Raw genomic sequence first — 15,303 nt, 5'->3', positions numbered from 1 at the left:
CTATCAGATATATTTTGGTGCTTCTGGACAGAGATAATCTGGCTGTTTTATCCATTTTCAGTCTTTGTCCTAAGCAAAACTAACCAGCTGCGAGCTTCATATTTAGTGTAAAGATGTGAGCATGATATTAATTTGTCCTCTAATGCTCAGCAAGAAAAAAAGTGTCAGTGTGTTCATTTAAAATACTTTAAAAACAGTGTTATGTCATTATAACGTTTGCAAAAGAGCTCGAACTGTAAAATACTGAAATATATTCCAGAAATATACTGTTAGTCATAATTCATTGATAAAACTGAGCACTCTAGTTTCCACAATCCTAATTTAATATAACCGAAAATGGTGAAAAATATAAACAAAAAACAAGCTGAGATAGCAAAAATTCTTGGTTATGCTCTCTTGATTGCAGCTAACACTTATTTTCATTATCCATCCGGAAATTATTTACTTGTCAATAATTGTTTGGTCATTAAAGATCAGAAATTAATGTAAATGTCCATCACAGTCTCCATGTGTCCAAGGTAGCAAAACTGTTTTTTTAAAATATTTAAACATATTCAAGGAAAAGCAAACACAAGGAAAAGGAGCACATTAAACCATTAAATGTTGAGCATTTATGCTTGAAAACAATAGTTGCTTTTTAATTTTCTGTCAATCAATAAATGTAATAATAGTTTCAGCTCAAACTCCATGATTGATGTTTTACAGTATTTCTGAAATTTAATTTCAGGTCTGTCTGCACCAGTCTGAAGACGTGCTAGCTGCTGGAAGCTAACAAGAACAAAACAGAAAATTTACGGTGTCTAGAAAAATCAGTAATTTGCACCATTACAATACGCAGTGGTGTTCAGGAATGATCTGGCCTTGATTTGTGAGTCTGGCAATTTGGTCGGATGTTAATACATGCTCGTCTACAGCAGTGGTACAGGTGTGTGTGCGTAGTACTGTAAGGTGAGGGTGTCAGGATGAACAGCTGTGTGTTTTCTTGCTGTCTCAACTGGTTGTGTCGCTGCTCTCTGTTTGCTCTTTCTTCTCAGACTGCAAAAACAGACAGACAAAGCACCAGAAATGCCAATAATTATGATGACAGTAACAAGAAAACTTTAAATATTTGTGCTGCTGAGCAAGCAAGTGAACCAAAGCAGGTAACAGTTCAACACTCACCTTCCTTTTGCCAAACGATGGATCCTTCCAAAAGGTTTCCAGGCTGATGCGGCCCTGCTGAGCCCAGGTGTATGCAGAGTCTCGACTAGACTGGTGGAACGAAAAACATAAAACCAATTCAGTTTCTCTGTGCTAACATTAAATGTTAGTCTCAGGTGTGTGCATTCAAGCTAGACATTCTTATAACAAACAGACAAGCTGACAGTAAGTACATGTAATTCATTGTAGGTTTTTGTTTCTGTATGAGATTTGTAAAAAATAATAATAATGCTAATAATAATAATAATAAAAAAAAAGAAAATCAATGGCCTTCCATTTAAGGACATTTTCCACCACTTGCAGAACAAAAAATAGCTATATATGAACAAATATAAGACTGACTGCTGTTTGAGACCTGTCTGGAAAGTTTTTATCTGCTCAATGTTCATCAAAGCTGGTGGAGACCATGAGGTGAGGGTGTAACTTTCCACAGTGGTTTCCTGTTATAAAAACTGTCCTAGGAATAAAAAACAAGATTAATCTGTACCTAAAAATAACATATGCGATAAATTATAAATTATGTGAATTTTGTGCTAATGTCTGACTTTTTAACTATTCAGGCATTAGAAAAAATCCAGGCATCTTAAGTGATTGGACCCACTTCACACTCGGCTACAAACCACCCCAGCGCATGATGAAGGTCCTGGCTCGATGAAGCCAACAGGACATCATCATCTGCAAAAAACAGAGATGGAATCTTGTGGTTCCTGAACTGGATTCCCTCCGGCCCCTGGCTGTGCCTAGAAATTCTGTCCATAAAAATAATGAACAGAATCAATGACAAAGGGCAGCCCTGCCGGAGTCCAACATGCACTGGGAACAGGTCTGATTTACTGCTGGCTATGCGAACCAACCTCCTGCTCCGTTCATACAGAGACCGGACAGCCCTTAGCAGGCCACAGACCCCATACTTACCCAAAGCACCCCCCCACACAATGCCACGACGGACAGAGTCGAATACTTTGTCCAAGTCTTCAAAGCACATGTAGACTGGTTGGGCAAACTCCCATGAACCCTCGTGTACCCTAGAGAGGGTATAGAGCTGGTCCAGCGTTCCATGACCAGGACGATAACCTCATTGTTCCTCCTGGATCCAAGGCTCTACTCTCAGCCGAATCCTCCTCTCCAGTACCCTGGCATAGACTTCCCAGGGAGGCTAAGGAGTGTGATCCCCCTAGGTTGGAACACCCTCCTCAGTAGGTCTGTGCAATTAATCAAATTTTGATTTTGATTTCGGGTTTCAATGATCACAAAAACTATGTGATAGAAAAAAAAAGATTATTCCATTTTTCAAGTTATTTTGGTCTGTGTTCTTAATGACATGCATGCGCACTTTCGCCCCTCCGGAAACCCGAACTACGCATATGTGGTATCTGGTGGCATTTAAAAATCAGCGAGATGGAGGAAAGAGAGCAGCCACAGAAGTCTTTGGTCAACAAAAGAGGTAGAAGCAATTCCATTGTTTGGGAACAGTTTGGATTCGAAGAAGCAGATCAAAAATATATTATGTGCAAGATTTGCTCTCAACCTCCCTTGGGATTTAGTTGGTTGGAGGTGGGAGTTGAAGACCTCTCTGACAGACCGTTCAGCCACACGTTCCCAACAGACCCTCACAATTCGTTTAGGTCTGCCGAGTCTGTCCAGCTTCCTCCTCTACCAGCGGATCCAACTCACCACAAGGTGGTGATCAGTTGGCAGCTCAGCCCCTCTCTTCACCCGAAGGTCAGATGACACGACCACGAAGTTGATCATCGATCTCTGAACTAAGGTGTCCTGGTGCCACATGCACTGATGGACACCACTTGGCTGTTTGCTTCAGGTCATTGTTGTGCTGAAAGGTGAAGCATAATCCCAGTCATGTTCTGTATTGGGCTGCATTCATGCTTCCCTCAATTCTGACCAGTCTCCTTGTCCCTGCTTCTGATGCTGCCACCAGAGGTCAAGAGGAGACTGACCCTGCTTCACTGTAGTGATGGTGTTTACAGGCAATGAGTAGTGCCTAGCAAACTCTGAAGTTCTGTTACAGTAAATGTATGATTACTGTTACAAATGCTACCGTGTTGTGGGCATTTCTGTAACTTGTTGTGTGTTTGCAGTGTAAAGCTTGACAATCCCCAGAAAAGAAGAAAAGGGTTGGAAAATTGAGGAGCTGTTTGCAGGTTTGTCTGCACAAACGTCTGTACAACCCCCCTTCATGACACAATTGGGTGGAACAGAATTTATGGAGAGAGCAGCAACGGTTTGGTACATTGATTTTTCTATTCCAGCATTGTCTTTCTCAGCAGAGACACCTGTTGTTTAGACAGCACAGCAAGTGAAGTGCACCTCAATTATGAGTGTAAACAATTCTGACTCTTTGTTCATGTCAGAATTTGAATGTGCAGTGACCAATGGGTGAAGCATAATCAAAGCTTTAGAGTGACAATTTTGTTCTTCTGGGTTCTTGAGGCCTTTTGTAGCTGCTATAGCAAAGGGTCTAAATTAAGTATGAACGAAAACGAAAACGCTTTTGATGGTTCAGCAAAAAATATGTTTGAACGTTTAATGAACTTTAATAATGAACGTTTGTTCATTATGGGTTACCTTTAACAGGGACACAGTCTGCTGAGGGTAAAACATGGAGGTGGTCAGAGCCATGAGTCCAACTGGAAATATGAGTCTATTCACCCTGGAGCCTGAAAAAGAGAGGGGGAGTAAGAAGCTGTTGTTAAAACCTTTTGTTTTACTCCTCATTACTTTTACTTTACCAATTTTTTGTTTTGTTTTTCCTTAATAATTAAACTTGAAAATAGGCAACAGTCACTTGATGGGGTAACAAGTGTTTACTGGGTGTTTGGAGGATAGTTTTATTTGTCAGTCCAGAATAATCAAACATTATTATTTTACATTAAACATATGCTGAATTAGCTATTAGCACCTCCTGTTGGCAGTGGATCCATGGATGCACAAACTACAAATGAATTTCTTTTAAATTAAGTAAAACTAAAAAATGTGATAATTTGAATGCAAATTCTGGAGATGCTGTCTTTAATCTGTGGTGTTTAGGCAGATTTGTTTATTTGCAATAGATATCAGAGATGCTAATACTGTCCCATGTCCCTTTCGCCTAATCGCATACCTATCCACTTCATCAGAGTGAAAACCTCAGCGTTTAGGAGATACCATGTAGCAGGAAAAATATTACACAAAAAGGCCAGACGACAGTGACACTCAAAGTTGATAAAAGACTTTGGGGAATTGTAGGAAGTTATGTTTAGCTCGTAGTGGACCAGGTAGATGGGGATAAACTGACTGAAGGAAAAAACATTAAGCTTCTGGGCTTCTAGGTTCACATATTTTTTTTTTTTTTATCTCGCACAGCTGAAAAATCTCTTGGGTTAAAGGAAAAAGAAACTTCATCAGCTGGTCTTCCATCTTTGGCCTGATTATTCTGTACGTGTTTGTGTGAGTGCAAAGGTGCAGAAGTGCACAGTTTACCTTTGGCCAAATAAAGTCCCAGGAAACCAGAGAAACCCACCACTGCCACAGTAGGGTAGAGGTCAGGAGGAGGCTCACTGAGGAACTGGTACACATCTGACAAAATAAAGGTGGGAAATAAGGATAGAGGAAGGAAGAGTCGACAAAACTGTAGGGAGTCATCTATTTATGCAAATAAAGAAATGATACAAAAACATTTTAATTTCTATGTCTAATTCAGACATTTCACTATATGTGATGAAAAATTATTGTAGGACCCTACAAAATTTTCATTAAGCAATTACCCCATAATACAATGTGCAAAGTATTTTCACACATAAACCACTCAGCCACAACATTCAAAGCACTGGCAAGTAAAGTTAATAACATTGATTATCTCATTTACTGCACTTCTCAAAAAGGTATATTAGGTAGAAAGTCAACAGTCAGGCAGAAAAAACTGGCATAAGCATCTGAAAGACTTTGACGAGGACCAAACTTTGATGAGCATCTCCCAAAGTGCAGGTGTTGTGGGGAGTTTTTGGTCTGTAGTGGTCAGTATCTGCCAGCAAGGACAAATGGTGAACCAGCAACAGGGTTGTGGGTGCCCAGGGGTCACTAGCTGCGTTTACATGGGACCAAACATTCCTCTAATAATCAGAGTAACAGGCCAACCAGAGCAAAAGTGCATCATGTGACCACCCCAGTGGGCACAGACTGATCTGGCCTGATCAGAAGGAATTTTAAATAGCAGGGGTGGTGTAAACCCTTAATAATACATTCAACAGGAAAATCTATACATATTTTTTATTTGTATCACAGACTGCTGAATCACATTTTCTTTTTACCTTAAAGGATCTGCTGGTGATATGCCAAAATGTTCTAATGATTTAACAAGCAAGAGCCTTAGACCAGCTAAAAAAAAAGCAATATCACACAAGGAAGGATTAAAGGACAGGTTCAGAATTTTTCAAGTTAAACCAACCAGTATGAACACTGAAACTTGCTTGCTGCTATCAGAGACCATAAGACTGACACTGATGATCAATTCAGACAGTCTGTCAGGACCACATAAAGGAACATGGCCGAGAGAAGTCCTTCTCGTGTGAAGAGTCAACTCAGAAAACAGCCCATAGGAAAAGACAGGTAAGAAACACATCATGCCCATTTTACACAAGAACCAGAATTATTCAATTACTCCACCTGCATGTATCCAATAACAGAAGCCTGAGGGGCCTGAAGAAGGAGTACAACCAAAAAATATTTTTTTAACAACTAAGCAACATTTAAATTTAATATTAAACATGATAATCAATGAAAAGTTATAGTCAGGAATAAAGTAACTGATGTATTTCACATATATACTTATTATTATTATTATATTATATTATTATATATTATTAATTATAGTATATTATATTATAATATACTATATTATTATTATGTTTTAAAAAATCACAAGTGATTTATGAAAAATAAAAATGTTGAGAAAATGACATGTCTGAAAAAAGGGGAAGTGAAAAGTACTGATGGAAAGTACCAGACAGACTGAACATACTGGCTGGACTAAAAGGATGTGTCTTAAAAAAATGATGACAAAGCAGTGATAAGCAAAATATCAGATCATGATTGTGGTAAAATGTTGTCATGAACAAAATAGTGCCAGAACTTGTTGAAACTGAACATGTGCTTTGTCACATAAGCACGAGCTGATCATGCCATCAAGGCGAGACTGAAACTAACATTTCCCTATCAGGAAATATATATTTTGCAGCTTAAACATTTTCTATCACCCATAACCACAGCTACAGTGAGTACAAGGCTGTTGTTAACTAAAGTGCCCTTGCCTGTATTTTTAGTTCAGGCCAGTAAATGTGCAAGTGAGAAGATAGTGGGGGAAGGACTTAGGAATCCAAAAGCACTGGTTAACTTTGAGTGACTTATCAACAGGAACTTGCAGTAATAACAGAATAAATAGTCCATAAACAAAGATCCATTGCATACTCCTTATAAAATCCACAAAATGTTATCTGAAGGTAATTAGATATTTGGTAGTCAGATGTAGACAAATCAAATGGGTGGTTTTAGTGTAAAGATTCTGCTGAGCTACAGTACACAAAAACTAAAGGTGGGTATTCACTGTGTGACAAAAGATGACCAAACTTGGTGATATCATTGGTCATGGTTCTAAAATAGCAGTTCTACGTTGCAGTGTAAGAGAGGTTTAAAGATGTCCATTGTCAGAATTTACAATAATCATGTCACAGTTAACCAATTTACACTAACCATTCAAGGTAAGAGTTTTACAGCATGTGTGTGTCACATCAGGCATCACATCAAGCATAAAGCCTCAGCATCAGAATCCCAGTGTAAAATGAACACATTCACCACTTTGCCTGCTTTATTGAGTTTAGTGACAATCAAAAAAAAAAAAAAAAAAAAAAAAACACCTTGAAGAAGAATCAACACAACAGCAATTTGCTAACATACCAATAGGACTGCAAATGACACAGTGATCAACATAATGCTGGCACCAAACATAAATGTAACAGGAGGAGGTCAAATGAAAATAAAATGTTTGAGATTCGAACAAAAAAGACCTTGTTGAATTGTGGCAGCAGAAGCCTGCGCATGTGACTGGGTAGCTTTGACAGACTGAGTCATCCTAAGGGTGTGACGGAGCACTATCGCAGGTCCTTCCTTCCTGCTGCTGTCAGACTGGACAACCAACACTTCTCCCAGCTCACCCACAAGCTAACCCCACACACCTATCTGTAAATATACAATATACCTGTATGCAATATATTTTTTAGATTTCAATTTTTCTATCTTTATTTATTTTTATTGTTTATTGTAATACTTGCATTACTGCTGTGACAATGTGAATTTCCCCACTGTGGGACAAATAAAGTTTATTCTTATGGTATGACATGTCCTCCAGGTGTTACTGCACCAGCATGAACACAGCATGAAAAGAATCCAGAGCAATACAGCAGTGCAGAAGGATTACACACTAATTTTATTGTTGTATACTGACCAGTGTCAATATCTATGATTCCCATGTTGCAGTGTAGTTTATGACAAAAGTTGACAGTATTGAGAGGAAACATGATCAAAATGTAGCTGGCTGTACTCTATCTCCCAGTGAGACGTGTCTGCTAACTGTCAATTTGAAACTTTGATAGCCAAAGGCAGCCTGTGCCAAATAGTGCGGATCAAATACTTATAGGATCTGCTGCTACGACTGCAGATTAGTGACAAAATGAAACAACCACCACTACATGACTTACACACTGTTTCTGAAGTCTATTTGTTAAGCAGCTATTGAAACTACTTTTCAACAATTATGGCACAATTATGGCACACATTGGATTACACTGCTAGTCAGGTTAACTATGAACTTTACAAAGTGTGTTTTCTCACCTGTGACTGTCGTTATGGTGGTGTTGATTGTGGGCTCAACAGTCCTGTAAACTCGCTGCGGTCCAAAGAATATCAGCAGCCACACAAGCAGAAGAATAGGTTAATTTCATTTGACAAAAGCCTTTGTCTGAGATGTGCAGCCACATGCAATGCCTTTAAATACTTTCGTGCAGTAACTGTGCAATAAAACTACTTTTAAATATTTTTAAATTCTTATTTATCTCACATCTTTTCTACTTTTGGCACTCTGCTTTGTACTTGTACTTTGCTGTTGCAACAATGCAATTTCCCGATTGTGGGACAAATAAAGGTTTCTTATCTTATCTTAAAAATAGCATTTATACATTTCATTTGCAAACAATGGACAAAGCTGGGATGTTTGTCATACATAGGTTGGACACGTTTTAGTGGTAAGTGCCAAAGTGAAGATACTGAACAAGAACTCAAAATGTTATCAAACAGCCTCACATGTCAACTAAACATCTTGACATAAAGTAACAATAAATAAATAAGTGAAACTGCAGCTTCTACAGGTTACTAACCTCAACCTTCTCCATTGCAACCTGGCCAATTTGCTATAAAAACACAAAACAAGTTTAAGTCAGTTGATTTATATGGCATTTTATGTTCTCTATTATATTTAGGCTTCTGACCAGTTCCAGAAACACAACATGGCCACGAAATCTACAAAAAGTGACTAGTGTAAGTTGACATTAAAGTTTGTTTGTAATATGACCTCAGCCAAATATCATTTTTATTTCTAGAACCTATAAGCACCTACAGGTCATCAGAATGATTCCTTTTTTTCTTTGTATCTTCAATTTAATTTTAGTGCTAGAATAGTGATGAAAATGACGATTTAAAAAAATTACATCAGGCATTTGCACTTCTACGTTACTTCATACTTCTGTAAGTCTTAGAATTGAGTATTAAGGTATTTTCTATCTGCTAGGCTATGTCCAAACTAATCAACAAAGGGTCACAAAAATACATCTTATTTTTAGCATTTCCTTTATAGATTTCTGAGGTTTTCTTGACCAGCTTGCAACTTGGACAAATACCTATTTATGGATCACAGGTTGAAAAGTATTATGTTTACATAAGAAGTTTAGATCAGTTTGTAAAGACAGAATGGTTAGATAAATTGAGATTTGACATTTTACAGTGAAACACAGACATAGAGCAAACATTGCTACTCTATTTCCAGCATGCAGGTGGTAGGAATTCTGAAGCTGAAAATGGACATAGAAATTTTTTAAAAATGTAATGCTGTAGTTGTCTTTGACCTTCAGGGTTGTGAAATGTGGCTTCAGACATGAGAATACCTGACACTGAGCTGTGTATGGCTCTGCAGATTTCCTCAGGGCTGCGACATACTGCTCCAATGGATTTGGCTCTGACACCTCATGCCGAAGCTCTGCTTCAGGGTTGGTATATAAAGATGGCAACTAAAACAAATGACAAGCTGATTAAAGTAAAATAGTGAAGTGGAGGATAAAAGTATGAAATCTAATTTTTACTGCTTAATCTTAATAAAATTCATTCTTTCTGACAATGTCTACCAAGAGCAGAGTTTTGTTTACATTTCTGGCAGTTTCATTTGGCAAATTTCCTCACTCCATAAATATTTGTACTTGATAAATGTATTAGATTGTTGCTCATTTCACTTTAATGGAGATCTAAAGATTTGCAGACAAACACAATGATATTTTTAAAACACTACAATTCTAGATGTCCTTGCAGATTAAGGCACCACTGAATAAAATGTAAGCATGTACAATCTCTGATTGGCTATTCATCTTCTATACATGTAGCTACTTGGCAGCTTCTTTGGAAAGTTTTATATATTTTTTTATAAATATGGTCCAGTCTGAACACAGACTTAGGTCATTTAATTAATGTGTTTTATTAGTAACAGTAGACAACACTTAAAATAACTAATGAAACACAAAATGTATCAACTAAACTCTCCTAGAGCTGTAAGGTTATTTGAGACACTCAGCGTGTGTCTTGGTCAAATGTTTACGTTTGTCACCTCATCAATGCTCAGAGTCGGCTGTGAGCTCTTCTTCTTCCCGTCACCAGCTGCCTGCACCGGGGCTGCAGCCCACAGCGCCACCTGGAGGCACAGCAGCACAATAGACACATTGACACTGGCTCGCAGAGCTTGGAAGTGCTACATGAGTCCACGCCGCCAAGAAAAAAACACTTCAAGCACTTATTCAGAAACGGTAAACCCGACATGGACATAATAAGCAATTTATTGCAAAGTACTCTTCAAGAACGGCAGCCTGTTAGCAGCTGGAAACATGCTAAAGCTAATTTAGCTGCATTTGATTAACCGTTCGTTGCCATATTTCAGGGTGTAGATATGAAGCTATATTTCAACAGATGGCAGCCATTGTTCGTGGAGTAAACACAGTTTAAGACGATAAAAACTTAACATCATTAAGAATAGTTACCAGTTTTAAAAATGACATATTCCCCGAGACGACTTCTGGTTTTGCTACGGCAAGCCAGAGCAGCGGCAAGAGGCGCATGCGCGATATACGCTAGTACTCATTCATTCATTTATTCATCCCATCATTATCTATACCCGGAGCTTTCTCCTGTTTGGAGTCACGGGGATCTGCTGGAGCCTATCCCAGCTCTCTTTGGGTGAAAGGCAGGGGTACACCCTGGACAGGTCCCCAGTCCATCACAGGGCCACATAGAGACAAACAACCTCACACACTCACACTCACTCCTATGGGCAATTTAGAGTCACCAATCAACCTGACATACATGTTTTTGGACTGTGGGAGGAAACCAGAGTACCTGGAGAAAACCCATGCAAGATGCAGACAAAAAAAAAAAAAAAGGTAGAGACCATCCTGGAATAAACTGACCTTCACAACATCCTGATGGAGCAGAGAAGCAGCTGCAGTGGTTGACTCACATCACTGAGCTCCAGGACTGAGTGATACAGGAGATCCTCCATTCCCACTGCCATCAGGCTCTACAACACCTTAGCCAATGTTAGATGGCTAACCAACATGAACTGGATTCTTACTGACTACTTTTACTACTTAGGACTCATTGCTTCTTTCAATACAAGTCTACCTGAATTGAATGAATAAAGTTTATCTTGTATCTAAGTTTAATGATTATAGAATCTCATTGATGTTTTACCATTGAGATATATATATATATATATATATATATAATATTTATATTTTATAGTGAAATCTCTATGTTAGTTAATATAAGAGCAGCAGGACAATCTGAATTTCCCCCATGGGGGATGAATAAAGTATCTAGCTATTTATTTGTTCATTTTTATGTGTAAAACGGTAAAACCCTTGTCATAATATTGCTTTGTTTTTTGCTAAATGCAAATTATTATGTTAAGAAAGGCTGCAATAATTATTTTCAATAACTTTTAGGCTATTGTACACTATATTTTCTTATTCTGACGAAACAGAGAAACAAAAACAGCATAATAATAATGTATATTATGATTTATCACAGCCTAAATAGAAGCATTCAAACATTTCATTATTCAACAACACAGCAAATATTTATAGTTTACCATAAAATGAACAGCAGCTATACTCATACTCATACTCTGTGGCTGCTTTCCTTGAGGCTTCTTCTTGGTTCTCATTTGCCCATTGGATTCCAAGGTACTTGTAGCTTCCCTCAACATCCGCTATGCTGCCTTATGGGAGTTCAACTCCTTCAGTCCTGACAACCTTCCCTCTCTTCGTTCTCATTCGACCACACTTGTCCAGTCCGAATGACATTCCAATGTCGTTGCTGTATATCCTGGTGGTGTGTATCAGTGAGTCGATGTCTTGCTCATTCCTGGCATACAGCTTGATGTCATCCATGTACAGGAGGTGGATGATGGTTGCTCCATTTTGTAGTCGGTATCCGAAGCCAGTCTTAGTGATGATCTGGCTGAGGGGGTTCAGGCCTATGCAGAACAGCAGTGGGGACAGAGCATCTCCTTGGTAGATGCCGCACTTGATGGAGACTTGTGCAATTGGCTTGAGGTTGGCCAGTAGGATTGTTTTCCACAGTTCCATTGAGTTCCTTATGAAGGTTCTTAGAGTCCTATTGATGTTGTACAGCTCCAGGCATTCCAGGATCCATGTGTGGGGCATTGAGTCGTAGACTTTCTTGTAGTCAAATCCAGGTGGTGCACAGGTTTATCTGTCTGGTCTTACAGACACAAGTGACTGCTTTATCTACCAGTCATTGATGTTTGGTGTCCTTACCCATTCCTTTCTGGGCCCCGCTCATGTATTGAGCCATGTGCTGCCTGACAGGAGCTTCCATGTTGTGCAAAAGCAGGTTATCAGGTAGTTGGATGGGACTGCTCCCTTTTTGGGGATCAGGACTGTCCTGCCTTCAGGTAGCCACTCTGGGTGAGTCTCATCCATTAGTAGCTGGTTCATTTGAGCTCGTGGAGGGCAGTTAGTTTCTTTAGCCAGTAGGTGTGGATCATGTCAGGCCCAGGTGCTGTCCAGTTCTTCATGTTTGAGACCCTTTCTCGGATATCTGCCGTTCTGATGGTTACGGGTTCCTGTTCAGGGAGGTTGGTCTGGTCTGGTCTGGTCTGGTCTGGTCTGGTCTGGTCTGGTCTGGTCTGGTCTGGACTGGTCTGGACTGGACTGGACTGGACTGGACTGGACTGGACGGAGGGAGGGATATCTATAGATATCTATCTATCTATCTATCTATCTATACATACCAGATCTGAGAGCAGACCACAGCAACCTCCCTGAACAGGAACCTGTAACATACAGGTCTGTATGTTCGGAAAGTCATGCTGTATTTTATTTTTGGACTGTTCGCGAAATCCTGCTTAGTGCGACATCGTGTTGTGATTTTAATAAAATGACATGCATTTATATAGATGCCACAAACCACCAGGACCACACGTACCATGGCACGGACCTCAAATCTTTGAGCGAGATCAGACACCTGGCAGGCATGGACCAGACAGGCCACACTGCTGCCACAGAACAGTGCCCCTAGAGTCAGCTCCTGTAATGGCTGGTGCCACACAGGCCACACACAGGCCACAGAATAGCGCCCCTAGAGACGGCTCCTCTAATGGCTCGTGCCACTGACAGGTCACACTTTTGGCTACAACCCCTGCTGACAGGAGAGGCACGTCCCACCCCAACCGAACAGGGAAGCATCCGGGAACACTGACACATGATTCGATGGAATGCCCAGGGAAACCCCTTGCGTCAGAGCACGTTTATCCAGTAAAGCAGATCCGGGACCACTGATGGAGGAAGGGATAGTATGCGCTGCTGGTGACATACTGGATCGACCCTCAGTCGGATAAACCAGCGCTGAAACAGCCTCGTATGCAATAGACCAACACAAGAGGGTCACCGACCTCTCCTCGGAGAGTTGAGTCCTCATATGTAATGAGTTCGGTTCCACCCTTAGATACACTATGAACGAAGTGGGCTGGGGCGCGCTCTTTTTCCAGTTTATGGTGAAACCTAAAGAGCTCAAATGATCCACTAGTTCCGCCGTCTGCTGCCATGACTCCTCTGGGGACTGGGCCAGCAGAAGCAGGTCGTCTAGGTAGAACAGGACTCTCATTCCCGAAGGGGCTCCAGTGCCGTCTCGATGCACTTCGAGAAAGTGCGGGGAGCGAGCCAGTACCCGCACGGCAAGCGGTTGTACTGGTAGCTGGTCCCCTGGAAACGGAAGAATTCCCTGTATTGGGGAGTGATGGAGATGTGGAAATACGTGTCCTTCTGATCTATTGACGTGAACCAGTCGATAGATCGAGATGGGCCGTTGTTAACGTGAAATCTCCTGACCTGCATTGATTTGTTGAGACGCATCAGATCTAGGACGGGCCTCATCTCTCCCGATATTTTGAGAACCAGGAAATAACGGGAATAAAATCCACCGAGTTGTTTCTATTGTTCCACCGGTCACATCCACCGGTCGAACAACAGAAACAACTCCCTTTGATAACAGATCTTGTATCTCTGTTAGCAACCCCCACGCATGCGCTGACATGGTGAGGCGAGTGTCTATTGCCCCGCTGAATGGCATAGGGGGCTGTGCAAACTGAAGAGTATGGCCGCTGTGGGTGAGCTTGTCCATCTAGCGGTGCGTCTCGCAATGCCTGCACCGGGGTAGACCAGGAGCTGGAGACATCTGGTCCGAGGAGGAAGGAGTCAGAGCCGTAGTGACCGCTGGTCGAGGGGGGTGACCGGGAGTGGGAGTTCAGGACCCGGTGGGATGTCTCGCCCTTGGGTGATAATCATGGCGCCCACGCCCTGCCCAAGGGGTGCAAGGTGGGGCCGTCACATGGCGTCGAAACCTCATCTGCAGCGTATTGGCGCTCCTCAACCAGCTCCTGGAAGTGTCCAAACATCAATAAGCTGTCACGGCTAATGGGACCCTCCAACAAATCCTTCCTCACAGTCTCTGGGATGGGAGAGACGTGCAGCCAAATATCCCGGTGCGCCATCATCTGCCACGTGGCAATGCGGGCCGCTCCCACAGCAATGGGGGCGCAGAGAGACAGAATAGTGCCCGCCATCTTGCTAACCTCCTCTGAGCGATTAAGGTGGGAGGGCCTCGGGGGCCCACCGCAAGCTCGGACAGGGAGTGAACCAGGACGGAGATGTTATTAGCTGCAGCGGCGGTCTGGAAGATGTGCTGATTGGACCTGTCCGCTAGCTTAGCAGCTAGCACGTCCCGTAGCACGCACTTTGCTCCAAACAGAGAGGCCAGGCTGTCCGGTGAATGGCGTAGTAAGGAGGCAGAGTCGTCTGACTCTGGGTCCAAGGCTAATTCCAGGATGGGTTCGAGGTCGTCATCCGGGCCAGGAGTTTCCTCGGTCTGCCAGGAAGAATGCGACAAGAATGAAAAAGTCTGCTCTCTGGCGGAGTGCCTCGAGGGGCAGCTGCTTGTAGAACGTGCAGTTCGCCCTTGGAGTGAGGGCTCTGCCGGCGTGTTCTGCTCCCATGCAGTGGGGGTGCAGGTCGTTCCTGAAGATGTAGCTGGTACCACACTTGCCACAAGTCATATTGTTCGAAGATCTTGTTCTCAGTGCCTAGGGCTGAAGAAAAGAAAGGAAAGAGCTTGCCCGAACCGCCGCCTTATATATGGGAGCTGAAAATGTGAGACGTGTGGACACCCGGTTCGGGCGAGGGGGGCCCACTCCGGGTGGGCGTAAATTAATTTCTCTTCAGT

At 41.6% G+C, this 15,303-nt stretch overlaps 1 protein-coding gene and 1 long non-coding RNA gene across 3 annotated transcripts; one reads left to right on the top strand and one right to left on the bottom strand.

Moving 5' to 3' along the window:
• Positions 1 to 264: 264 nt before the first annotated feature.
• On the bottom strand, positions 265 to 10,602 carry apoob (apolipoprotein O, b). Of its 2 annotated transcripts, XR_003295634.1 has the most exons (10): positions 10,542 to 10,602; positions 10,115 to 10,198; positions 9,405 to 9,527; positions 8,622 to 8,654; positions 8,080 to 8,134; positions 4,678 to 4,773; positions 3,784 to 3,875; positions 2,116 to 3,031; positions 1,162 to 1,251; positions 988 to 1,035 (listed from the first exon to the last, which is right to left on the bottom strand). XR_003295634.1 is itself a non-coding variant. In XM_026305787.2 (9 exons), the coding sequence occupies exons 1-9, from the start codon at positions 10,557 to 10,559 to the stop codon at positions 991 to 993; spliced, it is 636 nt and encodes a 211-aa protein (XP_026161572.1). In that variant the 5' UTR covers positions 10,560 to 10,602; the 3' UTR covers positions 265 to 990. The 2 variants fall into 2 exon arrangements, 1 of the variants encoding a protein (XP_026161572.1); XM_026305787.2 differs by lacking the exon at positions 2,116 to 3,031 and having other exon boundaries at positions 265 to 1,035.
• On the top strand, positions 5,201 to 9,535 carry LOC113129724 (uncharacterized). Its single transcript, XR_003295635.2, has 3 exons — positions 5,201 to 5,802; positions 8,724 to 8,781; positions 9,372 to 9,535. It is a non-coding gene; the product is annotated as an uncharacterized LOC113129724 (long non-coding RNA).
• Positions 10,603 to 15,303: the final 4,701 nt, after the last annotated feature.

Source organism: Mastacembelus armatus, unplaced genomic scaffold (assembly GCF_900324485.2).
Source record: "Mastacembelus armatus unplaced genomic scaffold, fMasArm1.2, whole genome shotgun sequence".
NCBI lineage: Eukaryota > Metazoa > Chordata > Actinopteri > Synbranchiformes > Mastacembelidae > Mastacembelus > Mastacembelus armatus.
The sequence above is the reverse complement of the archived record's forward strand: the minus strand, read 5'-3'. Positions and strand labels throughout refer to the sequence as shown.

Excerpts from the sequence above, each read along its gene's own strand:
- apoob (XM_026305787.2), bottom strand. Across the intron at positions 3,876-4,677 it reads GGGACTTTATTTGGCCAAAG|GCTCCAGGGTGAATAGACTC; the intron begins GTAAACTGTGCA and ends TCTCTTTTTCAG. Across the intron at positions 1,036-1,161 it reads CATCGTTTGGCAAAAGGAAG|TCTGAGAAGAAAGAGCAAAC; the intron begins GTGAGTGTTGAA and ends CTGTTTTTGCAG.